The sequence below is a fragment of the Malaclemys terrapin genome, chromosome 10 (assembly GCF_027887155.1).
Source record: "Malaclemys terrapin pileata isolate rMalTer1 chromosome 10, rMalTer1.hap1, whole genome shotgun sequence".
NCBI classification, from domain to species: Eukaryota; Metazoa; Chordata; order Testudines; family Emydidae; genus Malaclemys; species Malaclemys terrapin.
In genome coordinates, this window is record NC_071514.1 from 31,108,241 (window position 1) to 31,135,632 (window position 27,392).

The 27,392-nt window shown below is 40.9% G+C and overlaps 1 protein-coding gene across 4 annotated transcripts in view; it reads right to left on the bottom strand.

Annotated features, from left to right (window-relative positions):
• The window catches only part of OTUD7A (OTU deubiquitinase 7A), a 275,367-nt gene that overhangs the window by 56,759 nt on the left and 191,216 nt on the right, over positions 1–27,392 (bottom strand). For all 4 annotated transcript variants that reach the window (XR_008446571.1, XM_054043157.1, XM_054043158.1 and 1 more), the window contains exons 6-8: positions 16,626–16,844; positions 2,675–2,776; positions 692–819 (exon numbers count right to left, since the gene is read on the bottom strand). Coding sequence is in view for 3 of the 4 variants with exons in the window: in XM_054043157.1 (XP_053899132.1) it covers positions 692–819; positions 2,675–2,776; positions 16,626–16,844 (449 nt within the window). In the remaining variant the exon portion in view is untranslated. The remainder of the gene's footprint in view (positions 1–691; positions 820–2,674; positions 2,777–16,625; positions 16,845–27,392) is intronic.

Genomic DNA, 27,392 nt, shown 5'->3' on the forward strand with positions numbered 1-27,392 from the left:
GCTCACTTTATATTATTATTTTTGATTACAAATATTTGCAACGTAAAAAAGAAACAAAAGAACTAGTATTTTTCAATTTATCTCTGATATGTCCACTCAGTCCTATTTTTTGTTCAGCTAATAATAAGACAAACAAGTTTGTTTACATTTACGGGAGATAATGCTGCCTGCTTCTTATTTACGTTACCTGAAAGTGAGAACAGGTGTTTGCATGGCACTGTTGTAGCTGGTGTTGCAAAGTATTTATGTGCCAGATGCGCTAAACATTCGTATGTCCCTTCATTCTTCAATTTGTAGGCTCTAAAGTTTTACATTGTTTTGTTTTTGAGTGCAGTTATGTAAAAAAACAAACTTTTTTTTAAATCTTATAATTGTGATTATTTTTAATCATTTAACATCTCTATAAATAATATATTTAAATTTGGAGCCCCAAATATTCAGGTGGCCCCAAACCAGCCGTAGATTTTGTAGGTGTAAAGCTATGCATATGTAACTTTGTGGGTGTAAACATTCATCTGCTTTTGCATGCCTGATTTTCATGCAGAAATATTTGTCTACATGTGCAAAATAGATGCACAAGGAATTCAGTAAGACCAAAAGCTTTTTCATAGAACCTCAGAGGTAGGAATAAAAACGTTGCCCTAAATGATATCAGTTACACAATGGTTTAAACTCTCTAGGCTACACAGACCTCTTTATTCTGTTGTGTCTGTTGCCATCTCCATCTTCTCTTCAATGCTTCCCTTTCAGCTCCACTTCTCATCATGGTGTAGAGTGCTTTCCGTAACACAAGATCCCTGTCATGAAATCCCCACATCCCTAGAGCGCAAAAATGTACCGAGTAACAGAGATCCAGTTATGAAATAGAAACAATCAGTTGCATGAAACATAAATAACACTGCTAAAAAAAAAAAAAGAAAAAAGCAGTGCACATTATAAATCTTACTAGCTAATGATTCCTATTAATTACTTTCAAGCTTTCCTAATGAAAACTGTCAGCATAAATAGGCTAATGAAGAATAATGCTGAATTCTAGCAAAGTTTAAAGTCTGGTTAAGAATTGACTATGGCTTTGAGTTGTCTGGTAATTTTGTTTTTGCATGACTTCAACGTTGCTATAAGGAAATGAACATTCAATGCACAGGTCTTCATTTTAGATCCAGAGTTAACTGAATGTGCAGGCATCAGAGTGCTAAGGATAACAACAGGCACTTGTGGCTATCTCAAGCACAGACACCCACAGGCTTGCACTGTCATGCAGCAGAGATGATACATGTCCATTGGTATCTAAGTCCCTGTAAAGAGACAGGCACTCATGACTATTGGAAGCCTAAAAATACAAGCAGCCACAGGCTTCCAAACTCTTAAGATAACAAAAATATATGTCTTCATGTAAGTGAGAATAGTAACCTATAATAAAAGAGAATCAGAGATCTCACCATGACAAGCACCCGTAGGCAGCCATGTTTAATTTATTATGCTGCCAGCCATTGGCATTAAATATTTTTGTTCCAAAGTGTGCAAGTCAAAATGCCCTGACCAATTGCTGTAAATAATTTACAATCCCTTGTAGCTGAGATGAATTGGATAAACAACACTATTTATAAAAGATACTTTGAGAGTATTCAAATCTGTTTTCTTGTTATTTCTTACTTTATGTTTCAAAAACAAAATGATGCAAAATGATTACAAAATAACCATGCTTTTAAGAGAAAGGTCACTTTTTGGAGTCTTACTGGTGCAATATTTCAGCACAAAAGTGATTATTAGGAAATAAACAGCATATTACACTTCCAAGTATGTAGTCGCTGGGCTTTCTTGTGGTGCCCTTTGTACAAAACTTTGCAGTTGTACAAAATATTGCTTTAAATCAATTGTAAATACATAGGAAAGAGTGTAATTTACCTTAATCTCTCTCACCCATACAATTATCCTTCCCAAAGACTGGACACACCAAAAATATTTGCATTTGTATTCTTAATGATAGTAGGGTGGACGTTTAACAAACATCAGAGGATTATGGGCTTGAACCTGTGTTTATGATGCAACCAAAATCCTATTGAAGCCAACAGGAGTTTTGCCTGCACAGGACTGCAGGATCAGGCCCATTATAGAAGATGTACACTAGCTTAGAGGCTAGGGTTTATCTTGCTGTTTCAACTCCATCTTAGAAAGCAAGCTGAAAACTTCTATCTTCATCATGCAAGCTGTATAGATAGATACTTATTGCAAACATTGCTACAGGGAGAAGCTGAAGAATAGAGAAGCTTATATAAAGGTATGTTTACACTGCAAAACCCCCCTCCAGAAACAAACAAAGAAAAAAAACGAGAGAGTCTCAAGAGTCCAGTCAACTGACTCAGGCTGGGGGCCTCATATGATGGGGCTAAAAAGAGACCCTCCCTACTTGCTGGATTTCAGAGTCCGGGCTTCAGCACAAGCGGGACGTCTATACTGCTATTTTTAGCCCCACAGCGTGAGCCCAAGTCAGTTGACCTAGACTCTGAGACTAGCTGCTGCAGGGTTTTATTTGCAGAGTGGTTGTACCCAAAGAGGCACCCTTTTAGCAAAAGGCCTTTGCACCCAAAAACCTTTGATGGAAATACAGGAAAGTAGCAAACCTTCAATAAAAGGTTTTATGTACCAGAAGCAGCCAATCCAGACTTTCCCTTACCTAATGAGGCAGCATGTAAGAGGCAGTTTCCATCACCTGTTGTAGCCAATGGAAGAAGACGTTTGCAACTTGTACACACTGTGGACCACCAGTTCAGTCGACCTGAAAAGAAAGGGTCTGTTAAAACAGGAGAGTATGTGTTAAGGCAGGTTGAACGCACATATGTAGGAGGCTACAGGGATGATGGATAACTCTGGAGGTTTTCAGAGCCCATTGCAAGTCCATCCTCCCCATGTAACACTACTCGCAAAACCAGAAGTTGAAGAAATGAAGAAGTTGTGATAGGAAGAGATGGTGGGGAAATCACATTGAAAACATTCTCCAGATATACCAAAGGCTGAAATGAAAGACAGCAAGAGTCCTTTGGATTAATTTTTTTATGCTATTCTCAAATACTGTGTTTAATTTAATGACCATTGGCACTATATAAACAGAAGACAGACTACATCATTACAAAAAACATCTAATAAGACAAAAGAGTTCCACTTGTGTTACTCAGACAAAGCATGTATCCTAGGTAAGTCAGCTCCAATATACAAAGGTTCTGTTTTTACTTCTGACTAAATACTGGAGAATGAATTAATGGAATGTTTTCAGGCCTGATTATCCTCTCTCTCACACTAATGCAAATCAGGATAAGTCAATTAAAATCAGTAGTTATACCAATGTAGAATGATTGTAAATGAGAGCAGAGTCCAGCCCACGGTCAATATTTTTGTTTAGCTTTTCACCTTTTACAAATATTAACTAGTTTATCCCTGCAATACCCTATGAGGTAGATTTTGCAGATTGTGAAAATGAGATACAGAGATGTTAAGGGCCATATTGTCCAAGGCATTTAGGCACTTAAATATACCTACGCACCTAATGCGATCTTTAAAAGCACTCAAGCAGGTTAGGCACCTGCTCCAGCACTTTTGAAAATCCCACTAGGCACCCACCTGCATCTTTAGAGACCTACATAAAATCTGAAAATTTGCCCCTAAGTCAGCTAATTAAAGCAGAGAGAGAGAGAGTGTGTCAGTGTCAAAGCCAAGACTAGAAACTCAGAATTCCTGGTTCACAGATTTGTGTGTGCCAGCTGGGTGGAGCATGTTTTCAGATATTATTTCTTTTGCGTTTAAATGGGCACCTTTATGTTCTTTATGTAAACAAAGGGATCAGAACTAGTTATTGTAAAAACCCTATGGGGCAGGTGATTATTAATAGTTTGTTTAGTTTGTACATTTCCCCACATCCTTTTTGAAAGGCTGTCAGTTGTGAAAATTGCAATTAATATCGTAGGTAATGAAGTCAGCAGTTGGTGGCTGATCAATCAATTAACATATACTTATAATGTCTTTTCCTGGCTTTATCCTCTCCTCCTTTTGGAAATGATACTGATGAGATAAGCAGCAATTTGGATAAGGAAATTTGTTTGCACAAATCAGTGGCATGATTTTCCCACACCACTATTTTTGCATGTTATAATAGTGTATAGCTATTTTAAAATAACTTTCTTTAAAAATACTACATACACACAATCCATTTGCAAGAGAAGATGAAAAATATCTATAGTAGTAGGATAGCTGGCAATGCTTTTAAAATTAAGGCTCTCAAATACAAATTTGATATCATGTAATCAGATATCACGTTAATGCTTATTATTACAAATAAACATACTGAAGCTTGCTTGCAGTAGTAGAAGCATACAAACACCACATACAATAGTTTTGGTGAGCATCAATAAATGTGTCTTTAATAATCAAGGTTTCAGAGTAGCAGCCGTGTTAGTCTGTATCCGCAAAAAGAAGAACAGGAGTACTTGTGGCACCTTAGAGACTAACAAATTTATTAGAGCATAAGCTTTCGTGGACTACAGCCCACTTCTTCGGATGCATATAACTGTATGTCCACGAAAGCTTATGCTCTAATAAATTTGTTAGTCTCTAAGGTACCACAAGTACTCCTGTTCTTCTTTTTAATAATCAATTATTTCATTATCAGACCATAATTGTCTCATTAAATTCAATTAAAACAGTCATTCAGGATTAAAAGTTATTGTACAATATGCAATAAATGTACTGTAGATCGATTACTAAATGAACTTGGTAATACTACATGAATTCAATAGCCAATTGGTACATGCTTAACAACCCAAACCAGTCTTTTCAAAATTAAATACGCATTTGAATAGCTTAATTTAAAGAGCCACTGGATAGCTTTGGGAGAGATAAAATTGGAAATAACGAGTTATTGTTTTTAGCAACTCCTGTTTCTATGGGCTGTGAAATAACAACCTGTCACCTGCCTTGTACAGAATATTTTTGGTACTAATACAACAGTGATAAGTTAAAGCACTTCAAGTAGACTTACAAACACCTAAAACATGCAAGACCTATGTATTTCTTAAGGGACGGCTCAATTGTACTTCAACACAGACCAGGAAACTGCTAATTTAAAACCCTAAAGATTGGTGTTCATAAATGTTTACAGTAAATCAAGGGGCATTTGATTACCATAGAAGGACATCTCTGTAGATTGACAGTCATTCCCATCCATCAATAGCCATTCCTTCTAGGAGCACGAGATGCTCTCTTGCTTTTCAGCCAGTTTGTGGCTACCATGATTTTTCAGTTGATATTAACAAGTCTGTGGTTTATAAAATATTGACACATCTGCATCGGATTATATTGGCAATAAAGAGGCCTGCTTCATGTGGCCTTTAATAGAAACCACTGCGCTGCTATTCTTTCAACCTAACCATTACATTCATCTACCAGTTACACGGATTTTGGGGGAGGGAGTTAGAAAAGCAGCTTAAGTGAAGTCCCATATGGAAATGAGTATCTTTCAAACTGGTTTATTTCTGTTTTTGCAAGACAGTATTAAGGACAAGCTAGACATCTCTCTCTCTCTATTGTAATATATTCAATTTGTCTTCCATTCAAACACCACCTGATGCCACCACTTGCACCTTCACAGTTTATTGGTTTCATAATAGATGTTTTAGATGTTCAGGTCCCCCTTTCTCAAATCTTCACAGTGGGACACATCTTCTGAGAGGGGCAGTTAAATGCTGTGGTAGTGGCACACTTGACTCACTTGTAGCCAGGGAGACTGGAACAATTTCTATAGTGGGGGTGCTGAGAACTATTGAACCAAACTGTAAACCCTGTATATAAGGAAACCACTTCAAGCCGGGTGGTGCAGCAGCACCTAGTTTCAGCACCTATGCTTGTAGCCAGCCACTATGGTCATCCTGCCTCTGGAATCCTGACTCTTTTGCCTCGGACTTTTTATTATTTAATTTTTAAAGATACAAAGCGCCGCTTAATAGTTCTGCTTAAAAAGCAACTTCTATCTGATGAAGTGCAATAGCAAAAATTATACTAATACCTCTACCGCTCTTTTGGAAACTAACTCCTTGAGCATTAACACGACTTGATAGAGAGCTCAGTAGCAGCTTTACAGGACCGTTGCTCATTTCATGACATACACCTCTACCCAGATATAACGCTGTCCTCGGGAGCCAAAAAATCTTACCGCTTTATAGGTGAAACCGCGTTATATCAAACTTGCTTTGATCTGCCGGAGTGCGCAGCCCTGCCCCCCTGGAGCACTGCTTTACTGTGTTATAGCCGAATTAGTGTTATATCGGGCTGCGTTATATTGGGGTAGAGATGTATTTAAAACTGTATCTTGGACACTAACTGTCACAGGGTAGCTGGTCCCTGTGGACAGGTTAAGCCCAGGGCCCCTGGACCAGATCAGGTGACTCTACAGATATTGTAGGCTTCAGAGTGACTCACACAGACACATTCCTGAAATTTTATCATATGAATTACAGAGGTGTCCGAGTTGTGGCCCAGCAACCACTTGTAACCCTCAAAGCTGACTGTGTTAAGAAGAAAAGGTACATTTGACTATGAATTGAAAAGCAATCCCTACCCATAACCTAAGGCTATTCTGGCTGCTCTGTTTCCTGATTCTTTGCTGGGCTGTAGGCACCCAAGGGGGAGAGACACAAGAACTGACTGCCTGTGCCTGAGCCTAGTAGGGTGACCAGATAGTAAGTGTGAAAAATTGGGACGCGGGTGGGGGGTAATTGGCACCTATATAAGAAAAAGCCCGAAATATTGGGATTTGTCCCTATAAAATTGGGATATTTGGTCACCCTAGAGGAGTGGCTAGCAAAGTACCTCTTCCCCATACAGCTATCCTAGGCAGCTGAGTAAAGGGGAAAAAGAGGAGAAGCAATAACAAGCTGCTTGGGGACTGTTCTAACTTGTACCAGCTACCAACTGACCCCTGAGAACACACATGGGCCAGGGATAGTCTGAGTGTGCTTTGGCCCCTTGCCTTCTTACCTCCAACACACCCCTTTCCAAAATGCCCGTTGCACCATTGGCTGCAGAGAGGGACACGTTAAGACTAGCTACGTCCAAGATATGTGCCTACTGGGACCCTCGTTGCTAGGGGAAATCATCAGCAGGAGACTTGTGGATGGTTTTCACTTCATTTGCACTGCCTGAGTGGCCCAAAGCAAATGCAGAACAAGGCAGGGCGTGCATTCCACAGTATTGATTTGGAGGCTCTTCAACTTTCTGAAAAAATATGTTTGGCCAGCAAGCTGGAAAGACTGGGCCACAGAAGCATCCCATGATTTGATATACTATAGACTACATAATGCAAGAATGTATTAGATGTGTAATCATAATCCTTAATGTCCTCTCATACAAAACTGCATTAAAATTGCAGACACAAGATCAAAATCGGCAACAAAATTGACTATGTTAAAAGACTGTCCCTTACAAAGACTAATGTGCTGTTGCTTTCAACTTTATTGAGGTGCATTAGGAAATATCCCTTACCCACTCTATTGCATGGTCATTGCTACACATAAGAGCAGTCCTAATTCAATGCAACAGTTGGAATGTGTGATATTAAAGAACCGCTGTGGAGAGAGAGAGAGAGATTGTGTGTGTGTGTGTATGTGTGTGCACGATGCCTTAGTTACATGTTCCTGCCCTATCCTGCCTTGATTTTATATTTTCATGCTCTGGTTTCACCTTCCAATAAATGAAATGTGTTTACAGCCTTATTTATGCAGCTTGCATGGACTTGATGCATAGTCACTTATTAATTGTGTCTCTCAGCAGGGGGACAGGAGGAATTACTCCTGAAGTGCCCTCAACAGCTCTGGAAAACCTAGCTGGACACAGTTTCACAGTAGAGCTAGATCACACCATGAGTCCCTCCAGGGCAAATATGGGCTCCCAGATATGTAAAGCCACTACACATACACAGTAAGCAAATTAATACAAACCATTTCAAGAAACAGGCAGTACATAGGGAGGTAAAAGTAGGCAATTCAGTCTAGAGCAATGGGTTTCAACCAGTGGTCCGCGGACGCTTGGAGGTCCGTAGACTACGTCTAAGGGGGCTGCAAATGGTTGTTGTTACCATAGGACACTGGTTTTCAACCTGTGGTCTGCAGATCCCTAGGGATCTGCAGATTGCGTGTAAGATTTACAAAGGGGCCTACACCACCATTTGAAAATTTTTAGGGGTCCACAAATGGAAAAAAAGGTTGAAAACCACTGGTCTAGAACAGTCTCATATAATTCTAGATAATGTTGACCGGTGACTGTCTGCTAATAAACCCTCTTGCTTTGTGATATTTGCAGCAACCTATCTCAAACTTCTAGATAATCTGCTTTTAGGCTGCCCCTCCAGACCATTGCAATAGTAGATCTTTCACCCCATGAAAAAACTGTCTTCCTTTCACTTCTCCAGACAAGTTATTTCTCCAGTGATCCATCTCCCCCTGCAAAAGAGTAAGCCCCAAAATAATACCTTTTGTTTGGAAAACAAGTCTAGTACTGGACATTCTTCTCAGCCTCAAAAGGACTCTCATCCACTACTGATAATCCTCTACAAATTCTTGTGTGACCTGGCACACAAGTCAAATGCTGGCATCCACCACTTTTACCCATTAGATAAGATTATATATAAACAGCAACAGCTGGCTGAATGTTTTGAATATTGACATCAGTAAAAATCCTGAATTTTTTGAAAATGTCCCCCAGCTTTTTTGGCAGCCTTTCTACGACTAACCTAGATCAGCCAATCCCATCATGACTTTCTCTTAAACTAGAAAAAACAAACCAAAACAGTCCAGAGAGACATCTTCAATCTTAGATGAGACAGTACAGAAGTGGTTCACTTTTTATCCAGTGAATCAGTAGTGTTAATTTAAGGATTATCACCTCTCCTTCTCTGCTCATACTTTGTAGAATGAGTCTCTCCCATCCTACTATTAGTTCTATTATTGCAGCACAACTGACCTGAAAAGTGCCATTTCTTATCATTTAAATCTCTACATGCTGAAATCAGAAAAATTAGGATAGTCTGATGTGGGAAAATCTGATTTCCTGATGGATGCAAATCAGCTATGAATTTTGAAGGATGATGATGCTCTGCTCCTAAATAAATTTGGTTATGTTGCCTATTGTATATGTATATGCTTTTCATTTTTGTGACAGTAGGAGCCAATGTCAATTTAAACTCTGCCATGATTAAAAATATACATTATTCTAAAATATGATTAGGTGAGTGGATCAATTTAAAATACACACAGAATGAGGGAACAACTTCATACACAGGAAAAAACAAAAGACAATTACAATTCATAGTCTGAAGACTGTTTTAAGCAGCTGGGATTGGGTAACTTTTGGAAATATTTTTTGTAACAGTGGATTAATACGATAATTCTCTACTTGTACAAGTCTGTCTCATTTTATGCGGGGGTTCCGTTCCACGGTTACCACGTAAAGCGAAAACCGCGTATAGTCAAAACCCCATTGAGTTCAATGGCAGGCGAAATCGCCCGCACTACAGGTATAGTATTGAAATTGTTGTTTTTCTCTTTTTTTTTGTTTTTGTTTTTTTGTTTTTTTTGCCGACTGCGTAAAATTGAAATCGCACATGTTAAATGCGCATAAGATGTGACAGACCTGTACAATTAGAGCAGAGACCTGCAGAGTCAGGACTTGATCAAACAATCACTGTCATCCTTTCATAATCCTATAATAATAGTTATTCTAAAATGTGTACAGTACAAACTCTTTAAATCAGTGGGGAACTACTCAGTCCCGTAAAAATTAGAAGATGGGTCATGCAATGTGCTGGGAGCACTCCTTAATAGCTGGCATGTTGGATCCAAATTTCAGCAAAGCCACTCTGCATCAGTCACTTCTACAGCTTAGAGAGACAAGGTGGGTGAGGTAATAACAAAACATACAGCTTTAAAAGCTTTAGAAGTATACAGTATTGTTGTAGCCATGTTGGTCCTAGCGTGTTAGAGAGCCAACTGCTGGTCCAATAAAAGATATTACCTCATCCACCTTGTCTCTCTAACATCCTAGGACCGACATGGCTACACCCCCACTACATACTTCAGTTTGTAAAGCTATAGGTTTTGAAATGTAATTGTGCATCTAAAAGGTTTTAGATTTGTTTTTTCCTGATTATAAATATTTACCTATAAGTACTGATGTAAACAAAATAAAAGATAGCTTTCCAGAGTCTAACATTAATCATTAAGTGACCTGTTGTATTTTTCAGACACAGCATTGTGATCGTGCTATATATCCATAGATACGTTATGTCCAGGGCCGGCTCTAGGCACCAGCAAAATAAGCTGGTGCTTGGGGCGGCACATTTCTAGGGGCGGCATTCTGGCGCCGGCCATGCTGTCCCTAAAAATGTGCCTCGGCCACCCTAGCTCACCTCCGCTGCTGCTGCTTGCGCACCACGGCGCGCGAAACAGCTGATTCGCGCGCCGCTGCTCACCCTCCCTCCCAGGCTTGAGAGCCGTTCGGGATCTCCCCGTCCCTCCCAGGCTCTCAAGCCTGGGAGGGATGGCGAGATCCCAAGCAGCTGCGGCGCGCGAAACAGCTGATTCACGCGCCGCTGCTCACCCTCCCTCCCAGGTTTGAGAGCCTGGGGGGGGGGGGAGACCCTGAGTGGCCGCAGCGCGCGTGCTGCTTCTTCCCTTCCCTCCTAGGCTTGAGAGCCTGGGGGGAGGAGGCAGGGCTGGGGATTTGGGGAAGGGGCGGAGTTGAGGCGGGGCCGGGGGTGGGGTAAGAAAAAAACGGGGGGCGGCCAAAATTGTTTTTGCTTGGGGCAGCAAAAATCCTAGAGCCGGCCCTGGTTATGTCCTTCAGAGAAAGGACTTTCACCCAGGAGCTCTCGCCTTTATTTTAGGTGATATGAAATCTATACCCTAGCAGTGCCTGAGAGGCTATTCATCATTTACTTATGTCCTTGAAGTGTAGCATTGGGCCATGCATGAAGGAACACGTAAAACTGCACAATCAAATTAAGTGTTTCTCTTTTGGCCTGGTGCATAAGCGCTACAGACAGTTAGAGAATCCAGCAACTAGAATGCAAATGAAAACAAAAATGTTAAAAAAATAAAATGAGGCAGGAGGATCTGCCTTGATCAAATGGCTGCATATAACTTTGACATGTGAGTCATCATATACTGCTTTTCGGCTTTTTTTTTTTTTTTTAATACAGTCTCACAAAATTAAGACATCAGTTTTTCTAAGAAACTACAGCACTGTCCATCACTGTATCATTCATATTAGAATTAAATTATGCAAGTATGCATTTCTAGCCTGGTACTCAGGAAATAAATGCGGATCTCCCAGAATTATGAATGGGTTTCGCTTTTCTCCCTGCACACTCTTCTGCATAAATCTGCTCCCAGAAAAGTAAAACATTGTAAAATTTCCAAAAGACAATTATATTTTTGACTTAATGAAGCCTAACTTTTATCAACTGCTTGAAAGGACCAAGTTTCAGAATTCCTCGGGCTTTGCTCTTGGGATATGAACACTGCAATCCAGGCCAAAATAACTGTGCTAGGCTCTTCACAGAAAACACAGGCTCAACACTTAAGAGTTATTAAAGTTTAGGCATACTGATATCTTGGTGTGCATAGGGGTTTAAAATTGTTGTTATACTCGGTTATAGTGAAGCATAGTAATAAAATATTTTGCTTCTGTTCAATTAAAAAAACATTAATCTTAACTATCCTGCCTATCCATCTTCGGTTTTCTCTAGAGCCCATCACCATAGTATCTCCCTTCCTCATTTCAGTGTCTCAGTCCCAGCCTAATAACGGTCCCGGAAACAATAACAAGAATTGTTGTGGTTTTTGTAGCAATTCTCTCCTACTCCAATAGGGAAGGGACCTAGGTATAGAGAGAGACACGGATGGACGGACACACACATGTATGCATCTGTGTATGTTTGTATGTGAAAAATCTTCCATTTGTTGTATAATCTGATTCCTATCATTTAGTCCACATTTGGAAAACAGTGCTGTTGTTATCCAAACTGTCAGCCATTGGAGGTTTGCACTCAGGACTGCAACAAAAGAAATATTCCAGGGTTATATTCCACACTGTTTGCAGTTCTACTTTTCTGCAATTCAGGATAGAAATCCCATTTCCTTTAATGATAATGGAACGCAATGTAGCCACTGTTTAATATAAAGCACTAGACCTGCGCTCAAACATACGAGCGTGAATTGTCACCAAACTTGTGAAATACGATTCTGCAGTTACCTACAAACAATAATTGAGTTAATAAGACATAGGAGAACAATGTCAACCTTTGTATCTAGGGTACACAGCAAAAACCCCTCTGCAGCAATGAGTCTTAGAGCCAGGGTCAACTGACTCGGACTTGCACTATGGGGCTAATATTAGCAGTGTCCACATCTGGGTTCAGTCTGGAGCCCGGGCTCTGAAACTTGGCGAGAGGAGGAGAGTCTTGGAGTCTGGGCTCCACTCCAAGCCTGAACTACTACATTGCTATTTTGAGCCCCACAGCGCAAGCCCAAGTCAGCTGACCTGGGCTTTGCGACTAGCTGCTGTGGGTCTTTTTTTTGCAGTATAGACGAGGAAGTCCTAAAGTCTCATGAGGATTTAAAGAAGGAGTTCTGTCTGAGAGTGGGGTTTAAAAAGTAATGATATGAACAGTGGAAAGCTCATTCTAGTAGGGCAGAATAGCACTAATCTGTAGTAGGGAGTATTGGCCTTATATATTTCTCTCCTGGAGGGCCTGGTGCTGCATCACTGAGGTCAGCAGAAGTTCTGCTACGTCATCAAATTTCTTTTCCCCATGTAGGGTTTTATATTTTGTGGTCAGACTTATAGACTTACACCGGGTCTCAATTTGGTTTTCAGAGAGAAACAGTAATTAAAACAAAGTGCCTAAGAAACACTGCGAAAGTTTGACAACGGTGTTTTCTGCTGTTATATGGGAGGCCTATGGAACTGGGTGGATTACGGAGTAGACGGTGGAAGGAGCCAGCTTAAATTGCTTTCCCTCCTCTTCCCCTGGTAGTTGGTACTTAGAAATCAACCCACATTCAGCTAGGGAAGCAGGCTATTTAACCATTTAATGTTGTTTATTCACATGAAGGATTTGTGGCAAAAATTCTGAGTGCTGCTACTGATTGGATGATAATCCCACTCCTCCTCTTCCCCTTGTCTTACCTACTAACTGTAACAACAAACAAAGAAAATGCACCAATGTACATCCAACAATAGATTATCATATAATTTGTACAGCAGATGATTATAGTGCAGAGCAGCAGTGGTGGCTGTACATACATGGGTATTTGTCAAGTGGCAAATAGAAATGATTTTATGGGCCCTTTATGTCACCAGAGTTGGGCAAAGACAGTGTGGTAGGACTGAGGATCTGGCCTTCTCTTGCAGTAGTTTTCAATGTATTGTACTTAGATGCTATGGATGCTACTTATATTTCTATAAAATTGTGTATATTTATTAAACATTCATTACATTAATTTAAAATCTGAGTAAAAGTTTAAATTAAATATTATAGAACCAGTACATATGTACTCATTTCATGCTTCATTCATCAGATTAATGTGTTTATTAAAAACCCCACAGTATATTATTTACTTTAGGTATATTTTTTCAAATGACTTTCATGGCTGACTTACAAGTCCAAACCAGTCATAAATTAAAATTAGAGATTTAATTTTTTCCCCACAGCAGTTATGAAATGCTGCTTTTCAAGGTTTAGATTCCTTATTAGACAAAGTTATAGTCAGTCCATGAAAAATATATAAACTTGTTTCATAAAATAAGACCAAATTTCAAGATGTACTTTCATGAATTAATCATGAAGAAAGGCTCAAAGACCCACTACAATATAGATTTCTCACGAGACGTGGAAGCTTAATTGTGTGATTAAATCTCATTATGCCCCTGCACAAATGGTTGATATGAACCACATGTGGCCCTGATTGTGCACTGAGAACTATGAAGGTGCCAGGGTGCATCTGCAGGTACTCAGTGCAGGATTGTGACCTTGCCCTAGCTATTATCACAAAATGACTTTGAACTTTTAAAGCTTACTATGAATGATTTGTTTGTTTCTTGAGGGTCCGTTGTTTACCTCTCACCATGGCAATGAGGGAAATAATTACTATTCTGGAACTTAAAAACCCAGGAGGACAATTATGTACTTTGATCACAATGAAGCTTAAGCTGTCAGGAAACCATATATATTGAATTATAACACTAAAGATAACAATTTATTGAAAACAGAGATAATTCTAACAACTTCCATAGAAGAGCAGGTTATTTGTTAAATATTTCCTACAGCTACAGAAAAAAATTAATAAAACCCTAACAGTCCATCTAGAAATTACTGTTTAGTCCTCTATTGTTTGCCCCTTGTATTAAGTTGTAGCACATAGTTTTAATCATCAGTCTAATCATAATTAATTTCTATATTAACTTAAAAAGAGGTATGAAAATGGAGCTGTGGAAAAGGATGAGCATATTCTAAGATCATTTGTTTTCTTGCAGCCAATAAATACCACGTGTGTCATGAACAACTAACTGAGCCAATGTACTGAATGCAATGAGTGAAATGCAACTCTTTCTTTAGTATGGCTGCTATTTTGCACCATATGGAAGCTTCTAATTACAGTGATCTGATTTTATGGTTGAGTAGAGCTGGGGAAATAACTCAAAGAATTATTCACAAATATTCACTTGAATAAAAATTGAACTGGAACTTTTAATTCTGCGATTGGCCCAAACCCAGAAGGGTGCAGAGATATAAGAAAAAGAAAAATACATGTTAAATACTTTTGAACTTCACAAAACAGTTTTAGTTTGGATTCAGTTTGACTCTTGGTCAACAATTTGAATCAGTTTCTATTCTACTCTAATGGTTGTCCATCTATATTTTCTTTAAGTTTTAGTTAAAACTATTCATGGACCTGAGCTGCAAAATTCAGGTCTGGATTTCAACATTCTCCATCCAAAGTTCAGTGGTGTTCATATTCAGGGTTTTGCTCATTACTTGGTCATCTGTAATTGTGAAATTTAAATCCATGTTTGGGTCTGGATTTTATATACCCCACGCTCCTGTACTATTTGGATTTGGGCTTCCAGCTCACTCCATCTCTAGCCAATAACTGTGTATTAAATGAAAATATAGCATTTTAAAATAAGTCATTGCAAATAGATCCATTATAAAAAAAATGTTGTATTGGGGAAAATGTTAACTATGTTATGCAAAAAGTGCTGTATCAGCAGAAGACAGTACTGCTCAATGCAGATTCGAGACTTTCTTAAGGTCAAGGCTTTATTACATGTAATTTCTCTTGATTTTCAGAAGTAATTTTCTTCTAGTGCACACGTTATAGAATCAATTAACTCCATATTTTAACAGATGGCTTACTACACATTTTTTAACTGACATGACACCATGTACACCACCCTGTAAAACTGCGATGTAAGCAAATCAAGCATGACAGAATTTTCAGTGTAGGGGAGGAAGAAGGAAAAACGTTACACTAACTGTTTCTGATACAACGCCCTTTAAATTCTGGGGCAAATCCTACCCAATTGACAAAATGCGTTTCAAAATGTAAAGGTTTTGATGTAAGATTAAGGAAAGATAAGAGACATAGCTGCAATGAGTGAAACTGATGTTCTATTTATGCCAATGCAGAAGGAGTACACTTGAGCAAGCACTTCTCTTACTGTGGCTAGTGAAGCAATTTACTTGGAAGCTCATTAGAGCCTAAGAATGACACAAGGTGGTGGAGGGACTGGACATTTGAAGCAGGAGATGCAGGGAGCTCATACAAGGAGCGTGGTCTTTGGGGCTCCTTGGAGTTCGCAGCTATGCCCACTGTCTCTCAAATTATAGCAACCTCCAAATGTCATCAGCAGAGCCAGGTTTGAAACCCTGGCTGTCTCTCAACAGGAAGTTGCTATCTAACTTCCATCTCAGAGTCTCTCATTCATTAAATATCATTTACAATGAAATGTTCTTAAACATTTTTTGCTAGTTTTAAATTCAATTTCACATGCAACTTTTAAATGTAGATTTAATATGGGCTTAACTAATATGTATATATATAAAATCATAAATATCTCACTATTTTATGCTTCAATTCATCTTTATAGCTCAAAGCACTTCACAAAGCAAATAAACATCATTATCCCCATTTTATAGATGGGGAAACTGAGGATAGTGCTATAAATGATCCCAAACTCTACTGACTGATGGCATTCAATGGGTTACAACATTCGCTCCCCTTTTACCCTCCACCTGATCAGTCTCACTTTCCTGACCTATCATTCTCCTTCCCCTCCTCTTCCTCTTCTCCTCTTTTCTACCTCAGTTTCCCTTTTCTATTAAACCAATCTGCCACTAATTACTGCAGAGACAAAGATGGAGCTGGGAACTGCATGCGATATTCCAAAGAACACAATATTTGTTTTTGCTCGCTCATATTTATTTCTGGTGCAGGATAGTCCAGCTGCAGTAATGAAGTGTGATCGAAGAATGTTAAATCAAGTGTCAGATCACGCTGATACCCAGAGCATTCACTCACCTGCTTGTTCCAAAGCAACCATTGTTGCCTGTTCGATTAAGTCACGTTCAATGAAGCTTCTGAAATCTTCACTATACACACTAAGATCTGGCAGCTGGAATGTGTATATAGGCATCTCCAAAGGAAACTGTTCATTGCTGCATTCATTTGCTACATGTGATCGAGCAAGGGAGACAATGGCTGAGCTGGCATGAGAAATACCTCTGGAGAGTCGTTTTTCTGTGAAGGAACCCAAGACAGATTGAGGAAAGTAAGAACATTACAAAAAGAGTCATGATTTTATGACAATACTTTCTTCATCCTAACAGTAGGCAATTGGAAGGCAGTGGTACAATTGACATATGAGACCAGGAGGAATGCCTCCCTATCTTTCCTATGATGGTATTTTGTTAACAAATGAACTTATTCCAAATGCACCTCCATTTCCTTCATTTAAGGACTTACTATTTATTATTATTGTTATTTATTACAATTTTGCTGGGCACTGTTAAACATAAAAGAACACATGGTTCCTGCCCTGAAGTTGTGCACATCACAGATGAATGTGGCTCTGACTGGACAGATTAACTTTTAAAATAATGAATGGTGAAAGAGAAGTGTTTCTGTAGAATTGGGGTTTGGAGAATTGTGTTCCCAAGGATTTATTTGAAGAAATATATACTAGTAGATTGTGACAGACCATAACTATTATATATTTCAAACCCCTATGTTTGGTTAACTTGTTATGGATCAAATGAAATTCAGCACACAACCATTATCTCACATCACTCCAAACATCAAACATACCACATTCTGCTTTAATCTCAAAAGTCTACTCAGAAGTAATCTCAACATCATTATTCTGCTATAAAGACAAGTTCACTTTATATGCCCTGATCCTAGGAATAACAGGCAGTACACAAAGAATGAAGAATATTGCAAGCCTATATAAAGGGAGAACCTTATTTTATAAAAAACCAAAACCACAAAAACAAAAACAAAAAAACTTTTGTCCTATTTTGCTATAAATCCTTATTGAAATTCAATGTAGTCAAGTGCAAGCTAATGCACACTGAAAGGAATAATTTTAAGTACTTATACACATTGCTAGTGTTAGGAAAGGGCCAGCTATTGATGTGACAGAACAGTGAAAACATCTACTCAATGTATAGAGGGAGAGGTCAGTAAGGCAAACAAAACATAGGGATCTACAAAGAGTGGGCTATAAAGCACTACTGACAATATTATAATGCCAATATTATAGTTAGACGACACACCCTCACCAGGAACACTGTGTTCAGTTCTAGTAACCTTATCTCCAAAAAGACAGAAATAGAACAAGCCCAAAAACACGGTGGGAGGAAAAAAAGATTAGAGGCATGGAAAACCTTCTGTATGAGAAGACATTGAAAAGATGGAGATGGTTTAAAGAGGAAATGAGAGAGTTTTAGAAAATGATGAATGGATAAGAGAAGGTCAGTATCATGCACTAATTTACTTCTCCCAATACACGCACAAGGAGTTATTCGATAAAACTGATAAAAGGCTATTTTTAAAAACAGAACAGAGGCCATCTGTGGAACTAATAGCCATAAAACATAATGGAGACCCAGAGCTTGGGAGCATTAAACTAAAAGACTAGACATGGATATATGGATAAAAAGTCTATCCACAGCTGCATAGGATAAACTTTTAAAATTATTTTAAATTGTCGTACTTCAGCAAAAGTCAATGCTAACTGTTTGGCTTTAGGAAGAAACTCCTTAAAGGCAGGTTTATTGTCTGGCCATGGCAGAAGAAACATGGATGTGGTTTATTTAGATGCAACTTTAGCCACTTAAAATATATGGGCGTACCTGGCAATAAATTGTACAGTGCAGGTCATCATTGTTCCCTTAATCCTTTCCACATAATCCTCAACCTGGTCCCAGTCATCTCATAAGAGATTTAAGGGAGCTAGAAAAGGAGGGGGTGTTGGCTCCCTACTAAAACAGACGTAGGAGCCCCAACCCCCTCCCCCCATTTCCTCAGCTCCCTTAAAGGGATGCTTTATTTTACATCCTTTTCTAATCCATTTTATCCAATAACCATATCCCTTCCATAATAAGTATCTGCCCTGAACATCTGCCACAAGGAGGTGCCAGCAATTCTATTTGGCTGTGAACTCCCCCCCTCCCCCTCCCAACCCTGCAACCAGGCTAAACACATTCACTGATTCCTTCCTTAATAGCAGACAAAAATAACCCCATTTACCAGTCAGATAGGTTTACCCCATCCTCTGAAGAACTTGCTTGCCAAGTAAGATATGTCTGGATGTGAAATTACCAAACCCCCTTGGGTATATATGAATTTAGCCATCTCCTTATTTGTATACCTCTTGGTCTTAACACTACCCCTGGAGGCTTCACTGCTCCCTGACACACCTTGCGCTGTAACATGTCAGACCAAATAGTTGCCACACCCACCCCCCGGAAAAATCTTGGATCTGCCCCAAATCCCTCTTATCAAGACAACCCCCTTACACCTTCCCAAATTATTTTCACCAACGTGAACGATAATCACATCCAGGGCCTACTCCCGGCCTACCAAAGAGTGTACAAGGGGCATCAGTAGGTCCCAGAGCATGCCCCTCCTTGACTAATTCCCTTGCTTCTTGTAGAGTGCCCCTCCATCCATGCCAACTCAGAGATGCCTCTCTAATGAGGCCCAGAAGTGAATTTGTGGGCCAAATACACAATATTATGCCCATCCATCCAGTCACCAACTCCTGGGCTTGTTCACATGATCCTGAAGGAAGGAATAAACATGAAAAGTTTAGCGCATAAACTACTGAATTATCCGCAACAGGAGGCTTCAACCTTGTATACATTGGGATGCTACCATCAATAGGCTCGATTTGTTAGGCTCCCATTCCAAGTTGTGATGGGGGTGTAGCCTGTGCAACCCTGAACGAATTCACCAGAGGAGCGTCAACGGTATGCATTTTTTGACATTGCCATGAACTGAAATTTCATTCTGCAAGCTAATTTCCTTGCCCATGAAAAAAGAGTAGTATCTACGCAAGTCTGACTGCTATATGACAACAATCCCAGGCTCTCCCATGGTCTTGCAGTATTATAACTCTCCTTGACATCCCTTAATTTGTTTGTTGGCACTCAGAGTCAGAAAGTCAGCTCCCTCCCACAGATCCCCAAATGCCAAAGCCCTATCTAAATCCTTCCTTGCTGAACCCTATATTACCCCTGATAGTGACATAGCTCTACCCCTAACCACCCCAGGGTCACTCCCAGTACAACCCTGGATGTTCAAGGTGCTAGTTGTGTTGCATTAAACAAAAGCGGTCAATAGCGAATCAGACGTCTCGGAGATTTCACTGCACCTGAATGGGTTCCTCCCTGGTTCCCTGTACCAAGTCTTAAATTCTGCCCACTTCATACTCTGAGTGACTGAAGAACTGCCCATTACCCTGCCTGAATTGCCTCCTTCACCCGACTTTATTCTTGTAGGTAATCACCACCATGAGGTATGGAAAAAGCTCCCGCAGGGCTGTGCTCCACTCAGGTTTCAGGCCTGACTCTGGCACCCAATCCTCTCTTCAAGGAAACCCCATAGTACTGTCTGAGGGATTGTCCAACACTCAATAAAACCTCCATCTTTTAATTTCCTCTCAGTTAATTGTCTCTAAGGAGGCTGACAACAGCCAAGTATAAAACACCCAACCCCAGGGCACCACCTGGCATGTGAAATTGCGGATGGTGAAACTTTTCATTCATGCAAAGTAATCATGGATGCCTCAGAAAAGATTGCAAGCTTGTTAGCTGGGGATACGTTACATACACACTCAGTGCACCCATTAATTTCCACTGGAGTGAACCTTTGCCTGTGAATTGGCAGCCCAGAGTAAGTGATGAGAGTCTCTAACTGGGGACACGCTGCTACTTTACATCTATCAGATTCTATGATCGCAGAGGGGAAATTTAAAGACAGCTGTTGGGAATTGGTCCTGCTTTGAGCAGGGGGTTGGACTAGATGACCTCCTGAGGTCCCTTCCAACTCTGATATTCTATGATTCTATGATTCTATGATTTCCTATGGCATTCCCCCCAGAAATGTATGTCCTGTACTGCCCATCTCTCTCTTGGACAGTACAAGTTATATTAGTTATTTCTTTAAAAGGAGTAACATGCACACAACTTGCCACCCCAGAATGGAGTTTCCCAGACACCTCCAATTTAAAAACACTGAATTAGATAAAACAACAAAACAGAGAGATTTTAAGTGAGTACAAGTAACGACGCATAAAAGTCAGAAATGGTTACAAAAATAAAGATAAAATGCTACTGATGCCTAACTTAAAGCCATGTTAAATTCAAAGCAAAGTTTTCTCATCATACTTTCAGCAGTCTTACTGACCAAACTTCTTAGATCAGGATCCCTCCCCCAATCCAATAGCTGCTTCCTTTTCCCTTCTGGTGCAGTGAATCAATGTGCAGAGAGAGAGAGGAGCTCTCTTTGGGTGTCTGCCTATTTTTTATAGTCCTCTCTCCCCTTTGAGAAGCATTTCCATCTGGGAGCAAGGCAGGCAGTCTGTGGAAGGGAACTCCATGCTTTTTCTTTGCAAAAATGTAGATTTTTTTTGCCCTTGCCCCCTCTCCCTTCAAAGAATGGCCACTAAGCAGGCAAGGGTCAATCAGCTTTGTTTACACCTGGTTGAGGTGTCAACTTTCTCTTTGTCTCTGAGGAACTGGTTTAGTGGCTCCCCCGACTTCTCTGGAAAACATACTTCTAGTCATGATCTCACATTAGGTTTATAACTTCACATATAATTTAGAGAATTTTTTTCACTTCAAGGTCCCAGAAACACAGACAAGGTTTTCATCTCAAGGCCAAATTTTGCCATGATATTACTGATCAGCAAGCAATGAGTTTTTAAATGATACCTCCCAAGAAATACCTTGTACAAAAATTATTACAATAGTGTTTAGTGTGTGAACACCGGGGCACATTCGGTCACACCTGCCTGTCTCTAATTTGTCTCCAGACAAGCAAATCTAATAAAAGACCTATCAGCAAGTGTGGAACAAAATCAACAGGCTTGTATCTTCTTTAGAATCCACACTTGCTTAAAAAAAAACACCCCAAAACCCAAACCAAACCAAAACAAAAAAACTGTATTCAGGTGGCCCTCCACATGCAAAGCTGGTTTTAAGTAAGCTTTTACATCTGGGCTTTAATTACCATGTGTCAAGCGAGGAAAGGATTAATCCCTCCCCCCCCCCCATCCCTTGCTATGGCATGCCTTCCTGGGGGTTTGTCTCTACCCCTGGGCTGTGTGCCTATGAGGAAACCATCTTCCCTCTTTTGGGTCAACACTATGTTTCTTCTTCAAGGACAGCTTCCTCTCTCTGCCCTGCCTCAAAGTGTGCTAAAAGTCAGCGTCCCTTGACTGAGGTGTCACCTCTGTAAAGAGTCTTCTGTTATAGGCCACGGTCTCCCAGTTGTTGCACATTAATGATCTGGAGGACGGCGTGGACTGCACCCTCAGCAAGTTTGCAGATGACACTAAACTGGGAGGAGTGGTAGATATGCTGGAAGGTAGGTATAGCATACAGAGGGACCTCGACAAATTAGAGGATTGGGCCAAAGGAAATCTGATGAGATTCAACAAGGACAAGTGCAGAGTCCTGCACTTAGGATGGAAGAATCACATGCACTGTTACAGACTAGGGACCGAATGGCTAGGCAGCAGTTCTGCAGAAAAGAACCTAGGGGTTACAGTGGACAAGAAGCTGGACAGTGTGCCCTTGTTGCCAAGAAGGCTAACGACATTTTGGGCTGTATAAGTAGGGGCACTACCAGCAGATCAAGGGACGTGATCATTCCCCTCTATTTGACATTGGTGAGGCCTCATCTGGAGTACTGTGTCCAGTTTTGGGCCCCACACTACAAGGAGGATGTGGAAAAATTGGAAAGAGTCCAGCGGAGGGCAACAAAAATGATTAGGGGGCTGGAGCACATGACTTATGAGGAGAAGCTGAGGGAATTGGGATTGTTTAGTCTGCAGAAGAGAAGAATGAGGGGGGAGTTGATAGCTGCTTTCAACTACCTGAAAGGGGGTTCCAAAGGGGATGGATCTAGACTGTTCTCAGTGGTATCAGATGACAGAACAAAGAGTAATGGTTTGAAGTTGCAGTAGGGGAGGTTTAGGTTGGATATTAGGAAAAACTTTTTCACTAGGAGGGTGGTGAAGCACTGGAATGGGTTACCTAGTGAGGTTTTTAAGGTCAGGCTTGACAAAGCCTTGGCTAGGATGATTTAACTGGGGATTGGTCCTGATTTGAGCAGGGGGTTGGACTAGATGACCTCCTGAGGTTCCTTCCAACCCTGATATTCTATGATTTTCTATGATTCTATGTATCTTGGATGCCATGCCTCAGTTTCCCCAATTTTGTCTTGTGTTTTAGCTGCAGCAACACTGGCCTGTGCTCCAGGTTCAGCTAGGATCTTGGCTACAGCCTCTCTGGGTCACATCTCAGTTTCCCTGACTTTGGTTCTCAATATCTGCTGGGAGCTTGGCTGTAGCAACCCTGAGCCATGCCTGTTTCCCTAATTTTGATTCCCCATCTCAGCTGGTGCCTGGGGAACAGCCAGCCTTGAGCTGTGCTTCAGTTTCACAAAATTTGGTTCTCAACTTTGGTGGGAGTCTTGCCTGCAGCCATGCTGCATTTCTGTTACCATATGCCCCCTCCTCCCAGAGGAGCTCTCTCAATGACGTTGGCCCATGTCCCTAAGTTCCTTCCCTGAGTTGGGTCCAAGATTTGATATGTAACATTCTGTCAACTGGGGAGAGTCATGTTCTACTGGCTGCTGCCTGCACCCTGGTCCTGCACCTCTGTGTAGCCTGCAGAATGCCCGTGGGGTTGCTTGCCTACCCCTTAATGCCTGGACTCTAGGACCTTGGAAATCCCAGATAAGAAATTCCAAACTCTGGGAATGCCCCTCTACTCCCCCTATTCTCATTCCTGCCCCTCACAGCTTTATTGGTGGTGGGGCGAGCCCAGCCAGCCACCTGGTCTCCACCCTTCTGCCACACACCTGTGGGGGAGGGATGAGCACAGCCAGCAATCCTGCCCCACTCACCCAGGTGCTTCCATTTAGTTGCACACTGGATGGATCCCCCCATATTATGTGCTCCTGCTTGGTGGTGGGGAGAGCCCAGCCAGCCCCCTCAAGGGGACACCCACTCACTAGTCTGTGATATGGGGGGCACAGCCAGCCCGCCTCCACCTGAAAGAAGCCACTAGCCCTTCATCTTCTGGCTCAGGCTGTTGCTGCTCTGTGCTTACACTCCACTTCCCCCATGCTTCCCAGGCTGCCCACCACACATGCTCCTGCATATGGAATTGGGGTGTGTGTTGGGGAAGAGAGTTTAGAGCTCAGCTAGGCCATCAGCCCCCTGGCCCTTAAGGGGTCCATTCACCCAAGGAAAAGCTTCTGTGGGTGTGGTGGTGGAGGGAGGGAAGTAGTCACACTTATTTGAGTCCTGCCTCTGCCGCTGCCCTTTCTGCCTCTGTTGTGATCCTGGGATGAGTCTGATTTCAGCCCATCCTTGCTCCTGGAGCCCCCAGTGCCACATGGTGGGTCCCTGCGACTGCCTGTAACCTCAGCAGCTTCCTCTGCCACCTACTTGCAACAGCTTCTGCTGATCAGGGATTGATAAGAGCCTGGTGTCCCACTGGCTAGGGGGGTTCCCCTTCTTCTGTGCTCTGGGATGCTGGCACAGCACCCTCCCCCCTTTACTACCTGTTTCTCCTTCCTCCTGTGTGCTAGGTACCCTAACTCTGCACCCTCTCCCATGTGTCCCCCTTTCCTTTCCCTATTGCATGCTGATCTGGAGCTGCTGCTTTTGCTCCAGTCTGTCTAGAAGAGGAAACTCACCATTTCTGTGAGCTGCTGCCGGCCTGATATAGGTGAAAGAGAGCTTCTCCTGCAGTAGGGGTGGGTGGAGATAAATACCCCTCCCCCTTCTGGTGGTCTGCTGGAAGGGCAGTACCCTGCCTCCTCCCCACACCTAATCCAGCCTTTTCCTGTTCCTCTTCCAGTCTGTACAGGTAAACTTTCCCCTTCCTGCTGCTAGTCGCAGGGGTAATTCTTTAAAGGGACAATAACCCCTTTTCTTCTAACTAGCCAGACAAGCACACACTGCATAAAGTTGCAGTGAGTACATTTTTAGGGTTTTATTCACCTTCCTCTGAAACATGTGGAATGGGCCACCATCAAAAATAGGATGCTGGACTCTATGGACCTCTAGTCTGATCTGGAATGGCAATTCTTATGTTCAGTTCCTGGGTTCACCTGCAGCATGCTACAGTAGCTATTAAGAAAAAATATTCCCAAAGTTTGGTGGAACATCTTGTTTGTTAGCATATTATAGTAACAGATGTTAGAAGTTAAATCTTAACATTCTAAGTCCTGTCTTCATCTATAAGCAATTAAAAACAAATGACAAAGAACAGTATCATAATAATAATAGAAAAAGAAAAACAGCTCTAAAATGGACTTTTCAGTTTTAATATTGAAGCCATTAACTGTTAGGGAACATACTGCCTAGTATATTAAAAATACTTAATATTCTTTTGACAATGCCTCCTTAATTAGTTATGCACTGTTGCAATGATAGTTCTGGGCTGTCAATCAGTGCCTTCCTTTGTTATATGATACGTATAAATTTGTGAAGATATGTGCAGAAAAGCCAACTATTTGGCCTACATTTATTATTGTTTGAGATGCTATGCGCGATATCTTTGGATAGTCCAAAATCTTACACACACACTAAAAATGGATTATGGACTCCAGAAAATATAATTCCTGAGATACAAAAATTACTATGGATTCCTAAATGAAAGACTCCCTAAAAGTGCACAATGCAAGGTTTTTTCTTACTCTTATGTATACGGTTTCACTACTCAGTATTCATTGTTGCTTTGTGCAATCTGAATGAACTGTATAATCAAGGGACATTTACCACAATCAGAATTCCTACTGGGTGACTTGAAAATACTGTACCTACATAGGCTGGATCATGTACGCCATCCCCCTACCAATGCAAGTCTTCCCCCTACAACATATTCAGTCTAGTTTTAAATGATTTAAGCAATAGGGCTTCTACCATTTATTTTGGGAGACAATTCCATAACTATGCAGAGCCCTCTGACAGAACATTCCCCTTGATGTCCCATATAAATTTTTCTTTGTTCAGTTTCTACCCATTATTCCTATTGATATTCCTGGGACCAGTAATTTCTCTAGGCTCCCTGGTTTTCGTGCTTGTCCAAAATTAGTAGCTTTACCGTATGCCTCCCATTACCTTAGGTGTTGTTTTCACAAATGACTATGTACAATTTGAGAAGGACCACTTAGTGCACAGGACTATGATCATGGAGTCACTGAGTGACCGAGGGCAATTTATCCAACCTCTCAATCTAAGTATCCCTATTTATTTCACAGAAGTTGTGAGGATTTAGTTAGTGAGTGATTTTGGGCCAGATCTTTAGACACCAAAAGATGCAGGTTGGTGCCTAGTGGATTTACAAAGTGCTTAGGTGAATTAGGTGCCTAACTCTGATTGACTTTCAATTAGAGTTGGACATCTAACCTGCTTAGGAGCTTTGGAAATCCCATTGGTTGCTTATCTGCATCCTCAGATGCCCAAGTCTTTGTAAACTTGGCCCTTAGTGATCAGACTGTGAACATGTACAGTGCTGTAAATAAGAAACATTACTGTATCATGTGAGCCTAACTCCACTCTCTGACATGCACACATATATCCTATTTATTTAAATGGAGACGTATGGATGCATCACACAGCATTTCTACTGCCTCTCATCCTGAGAACTCAAACTACTTTGTAGACCATGATATGCAGTGTTGTTGTAGCCATGTCGGTATCAGCGTATTATAGAGACACAGTGGGTAAGGTAATATCTTTTATCAGACTAACTTCTATTGGTGAGAGAGAAGCTTTCAAGCTTACATAGAGCTCTTCTTCAGGTCTATCCTCAGTGGCAGATATTGATGGACCTGAAGAAGAGCTCTGTGTGGCTTGAAAGCTTGTCTCTCTCACCAACAGAAGTTGGTCCAATAAAATATATTACCTCACCTACTGTCTCTCTCTTATAAATAATAATGAATTAACATTCAGAACATCCAAAAGTTTATTATTGCTAAAGCTGGTCAAAAATTTTTTCTAATTCTGAAATCCAAATGACATTCTTCAGCAAGTTTTTGAATGTTGGGGAAAAAAGGGGGGAAAATTCTGATGAAGTTTTTGTTTCTTTTTTCCCTACACTTTTTAGCCAGCACTATTCACTACTCCCACTTGTAAATGAAGGAACTGAAGTACAGGGCAGGTTACGTGAATTGCTCTAGGAACGCACTGAGTTGGTGACAAAGTTACTGTGAGCTCTGGCATCCAGTTCCCTTGTTTGTATCAGTAGGGCACTGCTTATAGCAAACATGAAGTGGCCATTTCAATGTCAAACAAGTGATTTAAAAACATTGACTTTTCGACAGGGGCTCAGATCCTCAGCTGCTGTAAACGGGCATAGTTCATTGACTTCTAGCCCTTTATGTATAGTTTTGCTTCTTTAACGCTGATTAATCCAGCACTTCAGACTGAGTCAAAAGAAGCCCTACAATTCCCTCCTCATGCCCTTCCAAAGCCTTGTTTTGATCAGCAGGTACCAACTGGGGAAAGGCTGCTTCCAGAGCCCTTCAATGACGCTCCTT